Raw genomic sequence first — 20732 nt, 5'->3', positions numbered from 1 at the left:
GTGTTATCACATGTCTTAAGAGTCGTCATGTTTTTTAAGAAAGCTGTAATAAAATCCTTGCATTTATCAAAAGAGTTATTTCATATCTTATTAGAATAATTTTAATTCTTGATAAAGTAATTGTATTTCTTAAGCCAGTTATAACATTTCTCAAGAGTCACTGCATTTCTTAAAGGAGTCAATTGGAACTATTAAGTTTCTTAATAAATATGCACTTTTACCAAGGAATCTATGGTTCAAGGGTTATTTATAAACCATTTTTAGGATAGTGAGAATATTTCTTAAGACTTATTGAATATCTAAAAGGAGTTATTACCTGTTTTATTAGAGTTATCATATTTTTTAAAGAAAATTGTACTAAAATCATAGCAATTATCAAAAGTGTTATTTCATATTTAATTAGAATAATTTTATTTCTTAATAAAGTAAATGTATTTGTTAAGACAGGTATAAAATTTCTCAAGATTCGTTGCGTTTCTTAAAGGTGTTATTACTTTTCTTAACAAAGAAATTAGGATTAAAAGATATATTCTTCAAGGGTTCTTTATAAACAATTTCTAGCATAATTGAGAAGATTTCTTAAGATTCATTGAATATGTTAAAAGTGTTATCACATGTCTTAAGAGTCGTCATGTTTTTTAAGAAAGCTGTAATAAAATCCTTGCATTTATTAAAAGAGTTATTTCATATCTTATTAGAATAATTTTAATTCTTGATAAAGTAATTCTATTTCTTAAGCCAGTTATAACATTTCTCAAGAGTCACTGCATTTCTTAAAGGAGTCAATTGGAACTATTAAGTTTCTTAATAAATATGCACTTTTACCAAGGAATCTATGGTTCAAGGGTTATTTATAAACCATTTTTAGGATAGTGAGAATATTTCTTAAGACTTATTGAATATCTAAAAGGAGTTATTACCTGTTTTATTAGATTTATCATATTTTTTTAAGAAAATTGTACTAAAATCATAGCAATTATCAAAAGTGTTATTTCATATTTAATTAGAATAATTTTATTTCTTAATAAAGTAAATGTATTTGTTAAGACAGGTATAAAGTTTCTCAAGAGTCGTTGCGTTTCTTAAAGGTGTTATTACTTTTCTTAACAAAAAAATTAGGATTAAAAGATATATTCTTCAAGGGTTCTTTATAAACAATTTCTAGCATAATTGAGAAGATTTCTTAAGATTCATTGAATATGTTAAAAGAGTTATCACATGTCTTAAGGAACTATTAAGTTTCTTAATAAATATGCGCTTTTACTAAGGAATCAATGGTTCAAGGGTTCTTTATAAACCATTTTTAGGATAGTGGGAATATATCTTAAGAATTATTGAATATCTAAAAGGAGTTATTACCTGTTTTATTAGAGTTATCATCTTTTTTTAAGAAAGTTGTACTAAAATCCTTGTATTTATTAAGAAGTAATTACATTTGAAACAAATTTACAATTTTTAAAAGAATCACTATATTTCTTAGAGGTAACACCTTTCTTGAGAGTCATTTCATGTTTTAAAGATGATATTGTATGTCACATGTGACACATATATCTTGAAATATACAAATTCTAAAGTAATTTTACATGGGTTTTAGTTTGTTTTAACCCAAAATGCATATATCTTGAATATATTATCTTTATCCAAGAGGTAAAAATGTTGCCATTCAGTTTTTTGTTGTCATTTCTGTTCAAATAATCGCAAATTAATGAAAATTAAAGAAATAATAGAGACTTTTGAGCTGAATCAATAGTGAAAAGTATATATTCAGAAAACGAGTTGACTTTTATTTATGTCATATATCTTTAAAAAGCAGCCGATGAAAATTACTGAGACTATAGAGAATTTGACGTTGAAACCAACGATCGTATAATTATTTTTGAACAACATTTAGTTTCTAAGATATATAACGAAAAGTGTATTTTTACAAAAACAGCTTTTTTCTCTTTATGTCACAAATCTTACTTTATGCTATAGGTAAAATATTTTAGCACTTTTTCCATATTTCGTTTCCATTTCCATTTAAGCAATCACACGTATGGTAATCTTGGGAAATTTCTTTTTATACAAGGGATAAAAAATAGTAATTTTATAGGTATGAGTAACACAGTAATAATTGATAGAGTAATTTTATTACTTAAAAAAGTAGTCATATTCGTTGAATCAGTTTTATGTTCTTACAGATTGTCACAGACGACCTAAAAGTTAATAAATGTCGATAATATATCAAAATTCGTTATGGGTGTTTTAACATTAAAACAATTGTTGTTGAAATTAAAAAAAACACTTTATTTATAAAAGTATACATCCACAAAAGGCATGACTATTACAATCAAATATTAAGATACTATTACAGTTATTAAAAGAATAATAATAATAATAATAATAATAATAAATAAAATCCATTATTGCTAAATAATTGGCACAATTTTTATAAAAATTTCGTTCCGACGATATATCGTAGTAGCCTTGGGCAGTGAGTAATAAAACAAAGACAGATATAATAATAACACAGCATAATTCTGATAAATAGAATTATTTTTATAGTATATATATTATTACGTGGGATAATCCAAATCAGAAAATTTCCGGTTGTTTTTCTGAGTTAGATTAGCCCGGGACGTTTTTTTTTTAATATTAAGGGCTTAGTACTAAACTAATTTAGTTTATATATCACGGATACTATATTATTTTGGACAGATACACAGCGTGTTACACCATACACACAACGTTTTCGTTGAATAAGGCAAGAAATCCTCTCGAGAATAAAAAAAAATTAAGTTAATTAACCGTTCGAATTCGGAATCTCCGGTGTGGATTCCGCGGACCTACTATAAGCGATCGGCGGCCGGAAACCCATCCAAATCTTTCCAGTTTTCGTTGTCGCGGCGGCCGGGCTCTTAGTAGAGATAATTTTTCGGCACCTCGTTGATCGGTTCCGCGCAGGTACCCATGTTTTTCATGGTGACCAGCGACCTCGACCTACAATTTTCGATTTCCAAGAAGCACGTGTTACTGTAGGTCATATTGTCCGTGCCGCAAACTGGGTCGTAGTAAGTGGGACAGATTTTTTGACAGCCTTTGAAGAGAAAGCCGGAGATGCACCGCTTCATCGGCACGACGAAGACGTGCTTTCTGCAACGGAATAATTGTTATTGTTATAATATTGCAACATATGCTGCTTGAAGCTCGTGGATCTCTCTCATTCATGCAAATTATTAATAACTGATGTGTTTATATATATATATATATATATATATATATATATATATATATATATATATATATATAATCCAATACCAATTATTTAGCCAACCTACCAGGTTATTTCATTTTCTGCAGGACCCTTATGACAGTGAATACAGAGGAAGCAGATTTTGTAGTACTTGGAATCCAAAGTTGTCAGAAACAAAGAAAGAAGAAACTTTTAATGAGTTATAATAAACTAGACGAAATCTAAACGGCCATATATACTTTAAATGCTATTCAGAATCGAAGGGAACTAAAATAAAGCGTTTTTGACGTGAGTTTAAACAAAACTGAATCAGCCATAAACTACAGGGAAATGAACAAGATGTATATGATTAGAGATAGCATATGATCTTCTAGTTGAGAGTATCCAAACATAATTTGGATTTACGTCAATACAACTGATTAGCAAATAATAAACACAAACTGATGTAGATTATCGAAATTGGCATTGCACATTTACAAAACTATTAAATACGTTTTATAGTACGAAATGTAAACTGTCTAATGGCTATTAGAGCCATCTTTTGGCATTTTTTTTGATAATCTCTTATAACTTTAACAATTTGCCCGTGAACAATAAGTATTATTATATGATTTCCGTTATATAATAAGTGATCTGTTGTACAGTTTATAATCTAAATCTTATTATTATTTAACTTATATACAATATTCTAACTTAATATGAAATCTGGCTCTATCTGTGTATTAATCAGTTCGTATGGTAGTTTGCGTTTGAGCCTAAGCACTACCCTTCGTCTTCGCACACATTTAACTGTTTTGCGAGTGCATTAGGATGCACTAATAATCTTTCAGAGTACTTCGCACTAAGACTATATATATATATATTATATATATATATATATATATATAATCCAATACCAATTATTTAGCCAACCTACCAGGTTATTTCATTTTCTGCAGGACCCTTATGACAGTGAATACAGAGGAAGCAGATTTTGTAGTACTTGGAATCCAAAGTTGTCAGAAACAAAGAAAGAAGAAACTTTTAATGAGTTATAATAAACTAGACGAAATCTAAACGGCCATATATACTTTAAATGCTATTCAGAATCGAAGGGAACTAAAATAAAGCGTTTTTGACGTGAGTTTAAACAAAACTGAATCAGCCATAAACTACAGGGAAATGAACAAGATGTATATGATTAGAGATAGCATATGATCTTCTAGTTGAGAGTATCCAAACATAATTTGGATTTACGTCAATACAACTGGTTAGCAAATAATAAACACAAACTGATGTAGATTATCGAAATTGGCATTGCACATTTACAAAACTATTAAATACGTTTTATAGTACGAAATGTAAACTGTCTAATGGCTATTAGAGCCATCTTTTGGCATTTTTTTTGATAATCTCTTAACTTTAACAATTTGCCCGTGAACAATAAGTATTATTATATGATTTCCGTTATATAATAAGTGATCTGTTGTACAACTTATAATCTAAATCTTATTCTAGATACTATTCTAACTTATTTTAAACTCTATCCTAACTTATTCTAAAGACTATTCTAACTTATTATGAAATCTGACTCTATCTGTCTATTAATCAGTTCGTATGGCAGTTTGCGTTTGAGCCTAAGCACTACCCTTCTGGTGGTCTTCGCACACATTTAACTGTTTGACGAGTGCATTAGGATGCACTAATAATCTTTCAGAGTACTTCGCACTAACACTTTGAATCACACTCATTATGGGTTATAAGGGGATATCACGCTGAATCAGTTTGTTGGGCACGTAATATGGGGCATCGACGATGACTCGCAACATTATATTCTGGAACCTCTGGAGTATATCTATGTTAGATTTGCTAATAGTACTCCACAGTTCAATACCATATGTCTAAATGGGCCTAAGTATTTCTTTCCCAATATATTACGCAGTTATTTTATTTAATATTACAACGGGTAGGCCAAATAAAGCTGCAGCCCGTATAAGGAAAAATAGGAATAAAGAAACAATGAATGAAAATAAGGAACGCTTCGGGCCTCGCGGTCCATTACCCAGCCCAGGTGATTTGACAAATGTTCTAACGAAACAACAACAAAGAGTTATCGTCCCCGCCGGGAATCGAACCCGCGACCTCCATTTGGAAGCTAAATGTTTTAACCATTACACCAATAATATTACAGTTAGTGCTTAAAAAAACAAACTGAATAGCTTTTACACTGAACGACTTTCGATTTTCAGTCACATCAGCTCAACAACAACATTATACACAAATATCTGATTATTTTAAATAAAAAAATATGTGAAAACTTTGTAGCATAGCCGGCAACCCCGAGATGTTTGTCTGGGAGATTACTGAAGGGTATTTTGGATCATTCAGTAGCCGACCATCGTTTGGTTCAGACGTGCCACCATCGACTGTCCCAGCCTCGTCCCCAGGTAACACCGCTGCCATCCGTTTTATCTATTTTGTATTTTCCACATTTATATCACTACATAGTATAAAACAAAGTCGCCTTTTCTGTCCCTATATCCCTATGTGCGCTTAAATCTTTAAAACTACGCAACGGATTTTGATGCGGTTTTTTTCAATAGATAGAGTGATTCAAGAGGAAGGTTTATATGTATAATACATGCATAATATACTAAGGCAACATTGCTAATTTTAGAGGTTTCTAACGTGATGTCGTAAATTAACCTATTTTTTAGGCTTATTTAGCAATTAGCAAAAACGCTGCCTAACCCTACGAGTTAGATCAAATTAATGTACTACAGTATTGTACACCATAAAAAGGTCTACAAAAAAGTCCGCGATGGTATATGTTTATCTTTTAGGGATAACCCATATTAACCATTTTTATTGTTTACTTTTTACGTGAGAAAATGGCTTATTTACGAAGCTATTTTAAGCAATACGGCATTAATCCTTATCGAATTAAGTACCTTAAATACAGTGTGCAATTAATATAGATCAATATGGTTCCTTACAGCATGTAAATTAAACAAATATTTTCGGAGATATTACAAATTTAAAACTTGCGTTTAAAAATGTGTAATGTAATAAAAATTGTATGAATTTAGATATTCCAAAGATAGCAGGAAATCTTCATAGTAACTATAGGGGAAGAGGAATTGTTTTACTCCAAATTTAATGCGTGCAGGCCAAGGGCAGTAATAAATGAACCAAAAATACTGGATCGATTTTAATCATGTTTTCATTGAGTGACATAGGCATATATATTTTATGCCCGTGCAAAGTCGGAGCGGGCCGCTATGTTTTTATATACAACGTTCATATTTTTTCTGTAGTGTATTTAATTTAGTATCAGGATTGCACCCGTGCGAAGCCGGGGCGGGTTGCTAGTTACTTCAATAATTAACGGTCACATAATGTAAACACCACTGTTTCATTTCATTTTACCTCCATTCACCGAGCCATAAACATAACCCTAAAGGTTATATACATTTATATAAATACATTTTCTTTGAGAAACAACGAAAACATCGCAGCCCGATATACGAAAATCGGAGAAACGAAACAATGATGAGGGTCCTCGATACATTTAACAGTTTTATAAGTTCGAAGCCCACCGATTACACCAGCGCCTGCACCGGTTCTCTTTTTATATCTCGAAGAATGTCAAGGTAGATCGAGGCCATCGCTGAAACTGTAACGACCAGTTCTCGAGTCGAAAACAAACAAAACGACAGTAACGTATGCTGACGCCCCATTAATAAAACATGGAGAGTCTCATTTTGCTGACATTTCGATTCAGATTAACAACGTAAATAAACGAAATTGTCAACTGGAACGTTTGCCCGTAATTAATTACTTGCCACTGGTCTGATACGGTTTATAGACGCTCGAACATACTATTTAGTTGATTGGGGAAAACTGCAATTACCTAATTTAGTAATTTCACCACGTTTATTAAGAGTATGGATTAATATAGTATATCAGTAAAAATAAATCTTTCATTTTTAAGCCTACATGAAAAATTTACTGTTAAGGATGTTAAACAAACAATACTTATAGAAATCAATGCTCAAAGCTCCTGGATTTGACCTAATTACTAGAACAACCTTATGAGAGCTCTCAGGAAAGTACATCAAATTAATAGCATTCCATTACCCCCATTTAACGCCATGCTGACTTAATTACTTTCCTGGCACTTGGAAAGTGACTCTTATTATTATGATTCTTAAACCTGGGAAAAAATCAAAGACAGGAGACGTCTAATCGTCCTATAAGCCTGTTACCTGTGATCTCTAAACTTTTCGAAAAACTATACATCAAGAAACTCAAAGTAATTGCAGAGGAGAGACATATTATTCCAGACCATCAATTTGGCTTCCGTAATAAACACGGACCAACAGAACAAATACATAAATTAGTCAACCAAATTAACAAAAACTTGCTCATTAACAATATTGCTCTGCTGTATTTCTCAATATTTCTCAGGGTGTTCCACCTATCATCTAAAACTACCTACCGAGCTTTAGAAACACTACTGCTGCAACATATGCTGAAGATGCAGCGGTTTTATCATCACACGACGATCCCATATCAGTCATAAGAAACCTCTAACTTCATCTTAACAAAGTCGAATTGTGGTTGAAAAGGTGGCGTATCAAAGCAAATCAGACAAAATCTACCCATGTGACATTCATCCTTTATAGAAGAACATGTCCCTCAGTAAAATTGAATAATCATGAACCTCCGCAAGCAGACAAAACTAAACCAAACCAAATGTATTAGCTGATGAATTGAAATGTAAATTATTATTAGATAACAAGGTTCTGCTGTATAAGTCAATACTTAGGCCCATTTAGACATATGGTATTGAACTGTGGAGTACTATTAGCAAATCTAACATAGCTATACTCCAGACGTTCCAGAATATAATGTTGCGAGTCATCGTCGATGCCCCCCATTCCGTGACCAACAAACTGATTCAGCCTGATATCCCCTTATAACCCATAATGAGTGTGATTCGAAGTATTAGTGCGAAGTACTCTGAAAGATTATTAGTGCATCCTAATGCACTCGCAAAACAGTTAAATGTGTGCGAAGACGAAGGGTAGTGCTTAGGCTCAAACGCAAACTACCATACGAACTGATTAATAGACAGATAGAGCCAGATTTCATATTAAGTTAGAAGAGTCTTTAGAATAAGTTAGGATAGAGTTTAAAATAAGTTAGAATAGTATATAGAATAAGATTTAGATTATAAGTTGTACAGCAGATCATTTATTACATAACGGAAATCATATAATAATACTTATTTTCCACGGGAAAATTGTTGAAGTTATAAGAGATTATTAAAAAAAATGCTAAAAGATGGCTTTACTAGCCATTAGACAGTTTACATTTCGTACTATAGAACGTATTTAATAGTTTTGTGAACATGCAATGCCAATTTCGATAATCTACATCAGTTTCTGTTTTTTATTTGCTAACCAGTTGTATTGACGTAAATCCAAATTATGTTTGGATACTCTCAACTAGAAGATCATATGATATCTCTAATCATATACATCTTGTTCATTTCCCTGTAGTTTATGACTGATTCAGTTTTGTTTAAACTCACATCAAAACGCTTTATTTTAGTTCCCTTCGATTCTGAATAGCTTTTAAAGTATATATGGCCGTTTAGATTTCGTCTAGTTTATTATAACTCATTAAAAGTTTCTTATTTCTTTGTTCCTTACAAATTTGGATTCTAATTACTACAAAAACTGCTTCCTCTGTATTCCCTGTCACAAGGGTCCTGCAGGAAATGAAATAACCTGGAAGGTTGACTAAATAAGTGGTATTGGATTATATAGTTCTAGAGGTTTTATTGCTTTATTTACAGAGATTATTATTCCATATATAGTAAAATAAGCAATATATCCTGGGGATGTATACATGCTATCGATTGTATTAGCCCAGAACAATGATATCGATATGTTTTTTTGCTGTAAATAAATCTAATAATCAATTTATTTGTATTAAGGGTTTGTAGATTATGTATCCGTTTATAAATTCTATCCGCAAAAAATCAATAACTAGCATATAAAATGAGAAATATGTTTTGTATTGTACTATAATTTTATTAAAAAAAAACTTTAAGGATTCCTTTCCCATGCAGCCAGTTTCTGCATTGACCACAGTTGGTTAAACTTTGAAAACATACTTGGAAACATTAAAATAGAAACCCGCCGTCTTCTCCAAACCTTGTTCCTTCTGATTACTAGTTGTTTCGGTATCTGAGTGACTGTGATCTGTCTGAGCAGAGCTTGAGTTGTTATGAAGATACCAAAAAATCGGTCGATTCGACAATGGACAATAGACAATACTTATAGAATAAAATATGTTGTATCGATTTTTGTATCGATTATGTTGTTGATAAATGTATGTCTATGTGTGCGTGGACTTACCCACAGTTATCTCGCTTCATCTCGCACTCATTCCTGTAAATTTTATTATCGGAACCGCAGACGAAGTTTCTGTCTTCGGTGCAGTCCTCATTGCACAGCGCTGTGGTACGACAATGCTGCGGTGGTACCTCGATGACCAGTTGTCCGCAGGTTTCTTTTCTAAGGTGACAACTGGATCTGAAAGAAAACCACACGGTTTGATGATGACGCTCAAGAACGACCTTAGGGCGATGTACTTGTAAACGTTGCCGTCACTTCCGCAGACCGGTTCTTCGTCCACCACGTCCTCGCAGTACTCCGGGCAGGGGTCTTCCTTCAGTTCGGTACAGTTGCCCAGATGCGCTAGTTGGATGCCTTTCAGACAGGTGGCGGTGCTCAGGTGGCACTGATTGATGTAGGTCTTGGCGTCCGTTCCACATACTTGATCCAGTTCGCTGGAGCATTGCACTTTGGAGCATTTGGTGAGTCGGTTTTTGCATTTCTCGAAGTCCACTTTAGCCACTCTTCGGTTATTTCTAAAAACAATAAGGAGTCTTAACGAGAATCCGTGAACATCAGCAGTACACCTCACCCGCAGTTCAACATTCTCAGTTCGCACTCGCTCTTGTAGATATAACCGTCGGATCCGCAGGTCGGCTTCTCGATCTCGTCCTCGCAGTCCATGGGGCAGTTGGTGCTGCTGGTCGTGCGTTCTTGAGCGACGCAATGGGCCATGGGTACTTCGAACACGTGCTTGCTGAAAGACGATCTCAGCTATGGAAGCTATTCATGTTACAGGGAAACGTATCGTTGTACTAACCCACAGTTCTTGGACTTCATCTTGCAGACGTTGGTGTAGATCTTCCCGTCCGATCCGCAGGCTGGTCTGGCGTTCCTCCAGCAGGATTCGCGACAGTGTCTGGTGGTTTGACAGTATTTCTTGTTGGTTTTTACAACACCTTGTCTGAAAATACGGTTAGTTATTTTATAGAATCGATTTTATCAAAATATAATTTTTAATATACAATTTCAATAACAAGTCAAATAACAATTTTAATTTTTTTTATTCGTATATTCCTTTTATGCTTTAAAGATATAAAATATTTTCTTTACTTTATTAGGGAAGAAATATTATTCACTTAATAAATCATGATTGATATTCGATCACTAGCGATCACTTTTTTGAATAAATTCACTTTGATAAACGTTACATAATGAGAGGACAGATTCATCTAGTGGACTATAGAGGGAAAGAGCTTAATACATATGAATCATTTTGAGTGTGTTAACAATATGTTCAAAGTTAAATGTTCAATGTTAAAAGGTATGTTCACCTATATTCTTAAATATTGCACAAGCCTACTAACACGAGGAAGCCCACTCTACAATAAAAGAAGTTAAGCAGGTGTACCACAAGGAAGTCTATAGGAGCCAATTATTTACCTACTTTACACATGTGATATACCGCAAATGAAAAATATCACGATGGCTATATTTGCTGATGACACGCGACTATTGCTGTTGGAGACAACAACGGAGAAGCCACACGAAAATTACAACAGGTAAGTGACAATATAAATAAGTGGACGCAGACTTGGAAAATAAAAAGTAACAAAAGTAAATCAGACCGCACAAGCACAAGTAAAAATAAATAATAATATCATTTCATATAGCAACATATAGGGTCCTCCTAGATATATACCTAGATTTAAGTTAATGTAAAGACAAATTGTAGGTCGGCAATGACTAGTGACAATTTAATAAAAAAATAAGATCTAGTAGGCGATGTCTTCTCAAAACCGAGAAAACAAACGAACGGAACAGGTAGCGATCCGATATGGCGGACTCGGTGCTTCACCTCTTTCTTCGGTGTAAATTCATCGAGTGTAATGTCGACCTTACCCGGCAATTACTATTCGCCACAATCAATTACTCGACCTACCCGCATGTAAGCAATTTCATTTGACAGGTGCTCTTGTACACGTTGCCATCACTTCCACATATCGGACCATCCAGGGGAGCCTGTCGACAATCTACTGGACAATTCTCGCGATGAGCGCTGATGTTGTTGCATGGACCCAAGTGAGACAGTCCTATGCCCAATCTGTAATCAGAGAATAACACCTGTTACACTTATCGCCGAGTTTAAATGAGTCAATAACTTAAATAATTAAAGTTTCAACAAAATCAGACAAGACAAATAATAAGATCAAAACTGGACCCCAATGATTCTAGGGCATACAGAATGTGACGAAATTATTAGGAACAGTAGTCATATTTATGTAATTTATAATTTATTATATTTGTTTGAATAGATGATGTTGTTTTTAAAGGATTATTTTATCTTAAATAGTTACTGGTATAATTATTATTGTTTTTGTAAAATGGCAACACGGTATACCAGCGCTATTTGTCAATTGTGAGACGTTGATTAACCGACTTTTGTGTCTAAAATAATTAAAAGGTAAATAATCCTAAGTATATTAATACTTTTGCTATATTTTGTCTACAAATTTTCATTCTATTAATGGTTCGATACGATTACTTCAAATTTTCAACTTTTCAGGATGGGTTAGGCTTTGGACACATCTCCAAAAAAATGTAGAGTTGTTACAGTACTCCACACATTGCCAGAGAGAGATAGCAGCTATTGCTGGAGTTTCAAAATCTGTCGTCAGTCCAGTTAAAATTAAAATTGATAATAAAAAGCCTCTTGAAGCAAATCGCACTGGCAAATGTGGCAGAAAGAGGATCACTACACCTCGTACCGATCGAAAAATCAGAACTATATGCCTTGAAAATGGTAAAAAGAGCGTTGCTCATTTGTCTGCGACAATAAACGACGAGGGTATAAAGATTTCGAAGAGGACAATGCTGAGGCAATAGATATACAATACGATACAATACATACAACAATAGTTGAAGATAATCTAATAGGACTGAGGCCTTGAGGTTAATTTCATGTTAGGGTCTGTTATTTTAGACAAATGCATGGTACGTATGTTACATTGTCGAACCAACAATGAAACAAGACCATTACAAGCGAGTACTAGAAACCCCTTCCCTACCGCAGTTCAATGAATGGTTCCCTGACGATGACAAATACATTTTATGCATGGTGACGACACCATGTCACAAGGAATTCACCAGATATGAACCTCATAGAAAACATGTGGGAACTCCCTAAACGAGCGATTGCAAAAGAAACGGTTACCAACAAGCAGCAGTTAATTAAAACCCTCATCAGACAATGGCATTACAACTCCAAACTCGAGGAAGATGCGAGCACATGTACTGAGAGCATGCCCCGAGGCAATGAAGCTCTTATTTCAGCAAAGGGTGGCATCACTAAATATTAATATTAATTCTATTAATAAACGAAGTTTATGAAATTGTTTTGTCTATTTTTTGTAGTTTTTTATGATCCCAATAGGTTGATGATACAAATAAAAATATATAAGATGCGCCCAATTAACCATTAGTTACAGAAATCCAATTAACACTGACACATAGATGGCGTTACTAGAATTAAATCCATATGTTTTTTAGTTAGCCCTGTATAAATTTGACAGCTGTCGGGTCATTGGTTTGTGAATTATAGCATTTTGAGTGAAGCAACTTGTGTTATTGTGAAAAAAATTGATAAAAAGGAATTTCACGTGTTGATAAACTATTGAGAAAGAATACAGTTGAAGCAAAAACTTGGCTTGATGCCGAGTTTCCGGACACTGCTCCAGGAAAATCAACGCAGTGAACGCCCAAAATAGGTTGTTATCGACGTAAACATAAAAAAATCCACAAAGTGATTTTGAATGACCGTAAATTGAAATTAAATGAAATAGCAGACACACTAAAGATATCAACTGAAGGTGTACGTCATATCATTCACGAATATTTCGGTATGAGAAAGCTCTGTCCAAAGTGGGTGCCCCGCGAACTCACTTTTGACCAAAAACAACAATGAGTTGATGAAAACGATGGCAAAAATCTATAAATAGGGCCTCGAATTGCTTCCTCATCCAACGTATTCTCCAGATCTGGCCCCCAGCGACTATTTCCTGTTCTTAGATCTCAAAAGAATGCTTGCTGGGAAGAAATTTTCGTCGAAGAAAGTGAAAAGTTGGAGGGCCGCTATAATCGGTGTATCACCCTTGAAGGGAATTATGTTGAAAAATAATCGAATTTTGCCAAAAGAAAAAAAATGTTTTAGTATGGTAGGCCGGGGACTTTTCAATTGACCTGTTATTTCTCTTCTGTGTCGATGTGGATGTCTTTCATGTCATTGTCATCATCATAATTTGAATAATTGACAGTTCTACATTATGTTTGGTTTGTTTCACGTGTATTCACACTTACATTATTTAAAATTAATAGTAACTATTTCTATTTTACCTGCACATCTCCACTTGCAACATACACCTGTTGAGATAGGTACGACCATCAGTACCGCAGACCGGGTCCTTTTCCGAGCCACATTTATGTTCGCATTTGGATCCTGATGATCTTTGACATAGTCCGGGATCGGATGCCAGGGTTACACCTACAGACATGCATTAATGTTGTGAATCAGAAGGGAGACATCATAGAAGAGTCTGTTTCTTACCTTTGCCGCATGTTTTCTTCTTCATTTCGCAGACGTTGGCGTATATGATGCCGTCGGAACCACAGACGGGGTCCCCATAGGCGTTCTGTTGACAGATTCTGGGACAAGAAGAGTCTCTGAGCGCTGATATTTCTGAAAATTAAAAGAATGGTTAGTTTTTTGTATCCACATCAGTTATCGCTTTTTTTGAAGGAATTATACAGTTTTTTGAGTTTCGAAGGTTCGACTGTAAGTCAAGAAATTGTTGTTTTGGGTTTTTTTCATTCCAATTTTTATAAAAATGTGTTCGATTTTTGATTGTCATCAATCAGCAGATTTGGATTGGCAACGATATAAGTCTTCACGGCTAACTATAAATCGCACCATCATCAACTGAATCATTTCGGAAATACTTTAGCAAGTTTAAAGTAAGTATCATCAAGGTCTTGTAGAGCCACTAAAGATAATTCTTTAATTCATTGCTAACCATATTATCTAACAACAAAGCTATTTTAGCCTCAAAAATATTTTCATTTTCTTTAAAAATTACCGATTACATATCGATTTACAGTGAAAATACAAATGCTTTTGTACTGTAAAGGTTATAAATGGTAACATTATTCCTATAATTGCGAATTTCGTAATATTTTTGTTGCATTTGGTGCAGAATATCCTCTTTTGGTATTTTATTGCATCAACATGCCATAGAAATAAATATGTTCAATAAATGTTGTTACTTTTGTAGTAAAATAAGGGTTTCTTGATAGAAATATAATCTGGGGCCTCTTGTGAAGATTACTTACTGGTATTACTTTGGTATAAAGGTAGGGGATACTAAAGAAAAGTGTAAACAGAGGAAAGAAAAGATATGTGACAACTATAACTATAAAGCTACCATACAGAGTCACAGAATTACAAAAATACTTTCATTATGACTGCAACATGTCTAAAAATCTATTTCTCCACTCCCATTTCGATATTATTCATCTAGTTGTGGATTTTTCAGTGTGGAGAATGGAGAAAAGTTCTATTAAGATATATTTATTATGGAACCATATTTAGTTCATCACATAACTACAAAAATATTATCAGTTTAAAGCAACATATCCCTAAAAATCTATTTACCCCACTTCCATCTCGTTTTTTTCCATCTAGTGGTGGATTTTTCATTGTTGAGCATGGAGAAATGTTACCCCAAAACATTTCCATGATTGCACCATACTCAAATGGTTATAGAAAAACAAAATACTATCAGCTTGAATGCAGCATGTCTCTAGGCATCTATTTTCTCCACTCCCGCCTTGATTTTTTTAAAATTAGTTTTGCAGTTATCATTGTTGCATGACTACCAGTTCAGAATGCTTTTATCAAGACACTGCTAATAATAGGACTGCTGTAGTCTAGGAATGCTTCAGAGGTCATAGACACAGTTGCTCCAGACTTATAAAAGACAATCCAAACGATATTGATTTCCAGGGGATGCTATTTGATTCTTTCTAGATCCAAACACTTGGTGTGTGATTTTTCAACAATTTAATATATAAGTGTCATAACAAAAATCACATATTTCACACATATAAGACAAGAACGAGTCATTGTAATGAATTGTAGATAAAAATGATTAGCATCGAACCCATCTAAAGAACAAACCATTTAAGGCATATTTTCTTATTGCATAGTGTAACATAGAGAACAAAAACGACATATCAATCAACGATATGAACCATCGTCTAGATGCATCAAACAAAAAGCGAAAAAAAAAAAAAAAAAAACGAAGAGCTTCCATAACAGAACGGTTAGCAACCGGAGTCGTTTTTATAACAATGAATTGCATTCCGACCAGCCTGTTCTAAAGCCGCCACAGCCCAGCGCAATTAAAACATCGTCTTCATACGGCCTCGGGAGGTAGCTAGGACTCCGGTCCTATCGAGCAGAATTGAATTTAATTAATACGGCGATTCATAGATGTAAAAACTACGTTTCCTGTTATCCATCTGATTTGGCCTGACTGCTGATTTATTCGAAGATAATTGCTGCGTTTTCATTCGAAACTATTTTCAATTAGTAACTTGGTTTGCGGAAAAAATATGACGTTTTTTTAAACGTTGGGTTTACTCGAGTTATCAACGTTAATATATGACATTCTGTAGTCTTTAACGCTTTTCAGAACTGAAGAACGTCAAATGGATTTACGAAGCCGATACTAGACAACACGCAGGAAATCGAAAGATTGAAGAGAACCAAACCACATGAACTTGAATAGTGTATGGAAGTTTAATCTTTAGCTTAACATGTTCGCTGCCAATTACGCTCCAGCGCGTTATAAGTGCGGTGGTCTTTCTAAGCCTTGTATTTAATTTAGCGTTAGCAGTGTGCCCGTACAGTTCTATCGGCATTATATGAAGACTATAGGTGAGTCATTTACGTGTTTGATTTCGATTTTATCCTTCTATGATTCATATGTATTACAGAATTGTATATGGCGGGAAAGAATATTGGTAGGTCAGGGCCCTCTCGCCCTAAAAGTAGAAAAATAGATACGAAACGTGCCCTAACCTTACAATAAATGTTGTGTGTCATAAAATGGTTACTAAAGGCTCCGTCCAAACCTATTTCCAGAGCGGTTATTAGCAGGAAAAGTAATGAAAAAGCAATGTAAAATTGTTATTTACAAAAAAAATGTATGCACTGCATGTCCTGGATATCTTGGTTACTGTTTAGACTGCGTAAAAATTAGTCATGAGTGACCTCTTATGATTTACCCGAATAGGATTTTTATTTATTTCGTGAGTTTTAGTGAACATTTGTATTAACTTATGGTCGTTCTTTTATTTCTATTGACTTCTCAATTTACTTGAATAGATATTTTGTTTGTTTGTAGTAACATTTTCTTCATTATTTTTTTCTTGTTTTTCTGCTGAACATTTTTTTATCTTGTTTTAATAGTTTTGATTCCCATTATTATAATTTTATATCGGCAATATGATTTGACCTCAGTGCCGAACAGACCCTGGCGCGTGACACAAAAAGTTGTTTAAAAGTATTAACATCTAGACTGGACACACGTTAAAAAACGTTATTAGGAATATTTAATTGTTGTAATCAGAAAAAAACGTAGTCGGTTTCCAGGGCAAGTATTTAATCCCAGATCGGCAGTGAAGGTTTTCAGTAGTCTACCGTTGTACTTATTCCGCACCCGTCCTGCTTGTATATTCAAGAAAATATAGAAGAAAAATAGTAATAAATTAAGATATCTAATGTTAGATATAATAAAAATATTATAATAATAACAACAGGTCAATTGAAATGTCCCCGGCCTACCATATTGCATTTTTTTGACAAAATTAGTTTCTTTCATTCAACACAATTTCCTTCAAGGGTGATACACTGATTATAGCGACCCTCCTCAGTTTCGGCGATCACCTCTTCATTTGAGATCTTCTTTTGAGATCTGAGAACAGGAAATAGTTGCTGGTGGCCAGATCTGGAGAATACGGCGGATGAGGAAGCAATTCGAAGCCCAATTCATCGATTTTTGAGATGGTGCATTGTCTTGGTGAGGCAGCACGTTTTTCGGCGATTTCGTCCTTCAAACGGCCCAATAACGCTATGTAATAGTCGCTGTTGATGGTCCTTCTTTTTTTCAAGGTAGTCAATGAAAATTATTCCATGCGCATCCCAAAATACAGACGCCATAACCTTGCCAGCCGACTGTTGCGTTTTCCCACGCTTTAGAGCGGGTTCATTGTGTGCAGTGCACTCGGATGACTGTCGGTTGGACTTCGGAGTGAAATGATGGAGTCATATTTCATTTATTGTCACATATCGACGCAAAAACTCGGCTTAATTACACTTGATCATCTTCAAACACTGCTCTGAATCATCAATTCGTCCCACTTTGCACAGAGCTTTCTCATACCCAAATATTCGTGAATGATATGATGTACACGTTCAGTCGATATCTTTAGAATGTTTGCTATTTCATTCAGTTTCAATTAATTCTAGTAGAGCCATCTATCTGTCAGGCCGGGGACTTTTCAATCGACCTGTTATATTTGATTGAGTATTTTATATTGAGTATATTATAAAAAAAACGCCATGAATTAAGTGCAACACCGGTTATCTTCAGTCAAAAGCTAAATTGACACACTTAACTATACGAAACCTTAGCTGTTGCTCGGTAATGTCGCTGTACTACTATTAACCACGCTATCTCCACGTCAGAGCTGAGACTTTTCGCATAGCTAGCACATATATTTCGACTTTTTATTGTAAAAGGATATCAGGCAGTAAAATGCCTTACAGAAAGTCATAAATAAAGACCGCTATCTGCGCAGAATTAAAGCTGCGTCCTTCGGTATTAAAACAACGTCGGGAAAAAAGTACGAGGGAGTGATAGAAAGAGAAGGAGAGAGGGAGAGAGAGAGAGAGTGGAAAAGACAAAACACGTTTTCTATCCGCAGCCGAAGCTTTTAAGCAAATACTGTTTTCCCGACCGGCGCGATTTATATGATCGCCTTATTTTCTCGTGATTGTGGTGTTTTTTTCTCGCATATTCTGCTTCATTAAATTTTAGAATCAGTCGTGCTTGACTGCTGGCCTATCGATCGCTCTGATGCCAGTGGGTCCGCGGATATTCCAAGAAGGCAACAAAGGAAGTAACTTATGAAATACGGTTCGGCCCGCTGCCGACGGCTTGATAGCGTAACAATAAAAAAAACTTGCGATTTCTTCATCAATACGGTTTGGTTAAGAAGACTTACCAGGGTTAGAATGCTGCTTGATATTTATATAGGTTATGGAGTGTTAAGGGTTCAAAATAACAAAAAGTTGTATTTCACAAGGTGAAAAAACTACATCATTTTCAAGAAAATGGCAAAATGTATTTATTTAAAGTATTGGGCATTTCAATATATACAACCGGCTCGACTTTCGGGCAATTTATGGATGCTATCCCAAAAAATCTGCTTGTCCTTTGAGCAAAACCATTCGTTGAGCCATTTTCTAACTTCTTCGAAATTGGAGAAGTGCGGCACTGCAAGCGCGTGTCCCATTCATGTGAAAAGTTAATATTCGGACGGGGCCAGGTCTGCAGGGTACGACGATGTGGCACTCATATTCGCGATTTGCTCTTAATCGGTGGCTAATCATTTCTTGTCCCACATAGAACGTTTCTGCCAACTGTTGTTGAGTTTGGGTCGAGTTTTCATCCAATAACTCTTGCAGTTTCCCATCTTCAAACTTTTTCGGTTTGTCAGAACGTTCTCTGTCTTGCACTTGTCTTGAGATCTTTTCGACTCTGTTTTCTATTCTTGAAACCTCGTTACATATCCAGCCAGAAAGTCTGGTGTTTACGAGGGTTGCCATTTATATTTTGAGCCCAGGGAATTCTAAGTGACCCTATCTGACGTCTGTAATTGGAACCTCCTTCCGAACGTATAAGTTGTGCTGTTTACAGTAACTAGAAATGGCTTATGAAACGCTGCGTATAACATCTACACAATCGCAAGCAAAACAACAATCCCCTGTATGAGTCTTTCAAGACGAGCCAGTAATTCGTGCGTCAATCACTTCGAAGTAAATCATTGCCTGATCCTTCCGAATAACTGGACATGTAGCAACCGTTAGCAACTTAGAATGGTGAATTGAGTGGTACACGACCATTTGTTTATCAGAAGTACTTCGAAAAATACGAGCAAAAAGCGACAATGAATCGATGGGTCATCCTCCATATAGCTCTGATTTGGTACCAAATGAATAAATAGATTGATCAGAGTGGAAAAAATGTTCCAAAGATTAATTTCAATATTTCTTTAACTTGGACAGTACCCCAAGAAACAATAAAGCCATTTTTGTTAATAAATTACAGTCTTTTCTTTGTTGGACTCAAAATATAAACAGTAACTCTCGCAAATACCTTGCGATACACCCTCGTATATCTAATAAATTATAAATAATATATAAAGCGGGATTTTTACGGCAGATCAGTTCGTCCGATCGGTATCGGCACTTATTTCAATTTCGTCTGTTACGGTTTGGTGAATATGGAGGCGTTCGAGAATGGACATCGCTTACGTTCAAAGCAACTTGATTACAGAGCCGATACAGTTTCTATTAGGATCTCCTGTTCTATACCATTTCTCCTATTCGCTGTCTTCAGTGGATTTCGATGGGAGTGGTATTTATCTGCCTAGCAGGAAGTATAAAGAAGGATGTCAATATTGATATTTTTTACGATGTGTTTTCGAGATATTACTAAAACGAGCTTATCTCAATGTTTAATGATGACATAATATTTATATTGTAACCGTGTGAGTTTACTGGTTGCTATGACACCTCTGAATCAACTAACATGTTGATAACATGTAAGAACATGTTGGTAGTATATAAATTTGCGGTATTTCATATGGTAAAATAATCAAAAAGTTATTAAAATACAGATAAAAACATAAATGGATACAATACAAATAAATATTCAACTCTGTTTCTGTAAAAGGAATTGTTGGATATCTGAAGCTATCTATAATGC

The 20732-nt window shown here is 34.6% G+C and overlaps 2 protein-coding genes across 2 annotated transcripts in view; one reads left to right on the top strand and one right to left on the bottom strand.

The window, feature by feature from the left end:
* The window catches only part of LOC143201314 (uncharacterized), a 256321-nt gene that overhangs the window by 190507 nt on the left and 45082 nt on the right, over positions 1 to 20732 (top strand). The gene's annotated exons all lie outside the window — the stretch shown is intronic.
* LOC143201309 (agrin) overlaps positions 2266 to 20732 on the bottom strand; it is a 69218-nt gene continuing 50751 nt past the window's right edge. Inside the window, exons 2-9 of the mRNA XM_076412299.1 lie at positions 14225 to 14356; positions 14014 to 14161; positions 11564 to 11725; positions 10442 to 10585; positions 10214 to 10378; positions 9879 to 10157; positions 9643 to 9819; positions 2266 to 3132 (exon numbers count right to left, since the gene is read on the bottom strand). Of these exons, the coding sequence (XP_076268414.1) occupies positions 2898 to 3132; positions 9643 to 9819; positions 9879 to 10157; positions 10214 to 10378; positions 10442 to 10585; positions 11564 to 11725; positions 14014 to 14161; positions 14225 to 14356 (1442 nt within the window). The 3' untranslated portion in view covers positions 2266 to 2897. The remainder of the gene's footprint in view (positions 3133 to 9642; positions 9820 to 9878; positions 10158 to 10213; positions 10379 to 10441; positions 10586 to 11563; positions 11726 to 14013; positions 14162 to 14224; positions 14357 to 20732) is intronic.

This window comes from Rhynchophorus ferrugineus, unplaced genomic scaffold (assembly GCF_030347505.1).
Source record: "Rhynchophorus ferrugineus isolate W39M unplaced genomic scaffold, kcgeb_rfMv2 rfM8, whole genome shotgun sequence".
NCBI lineage: Eukaryota > Metazoa > Arthropoda > Insecta > Coleoptera > Curculionidae > Rhynchophorus > Rhynchophorus ferrugineus.
This window is presented reverse-complemented; position numbering and strand designations above follow the sequence as displayed.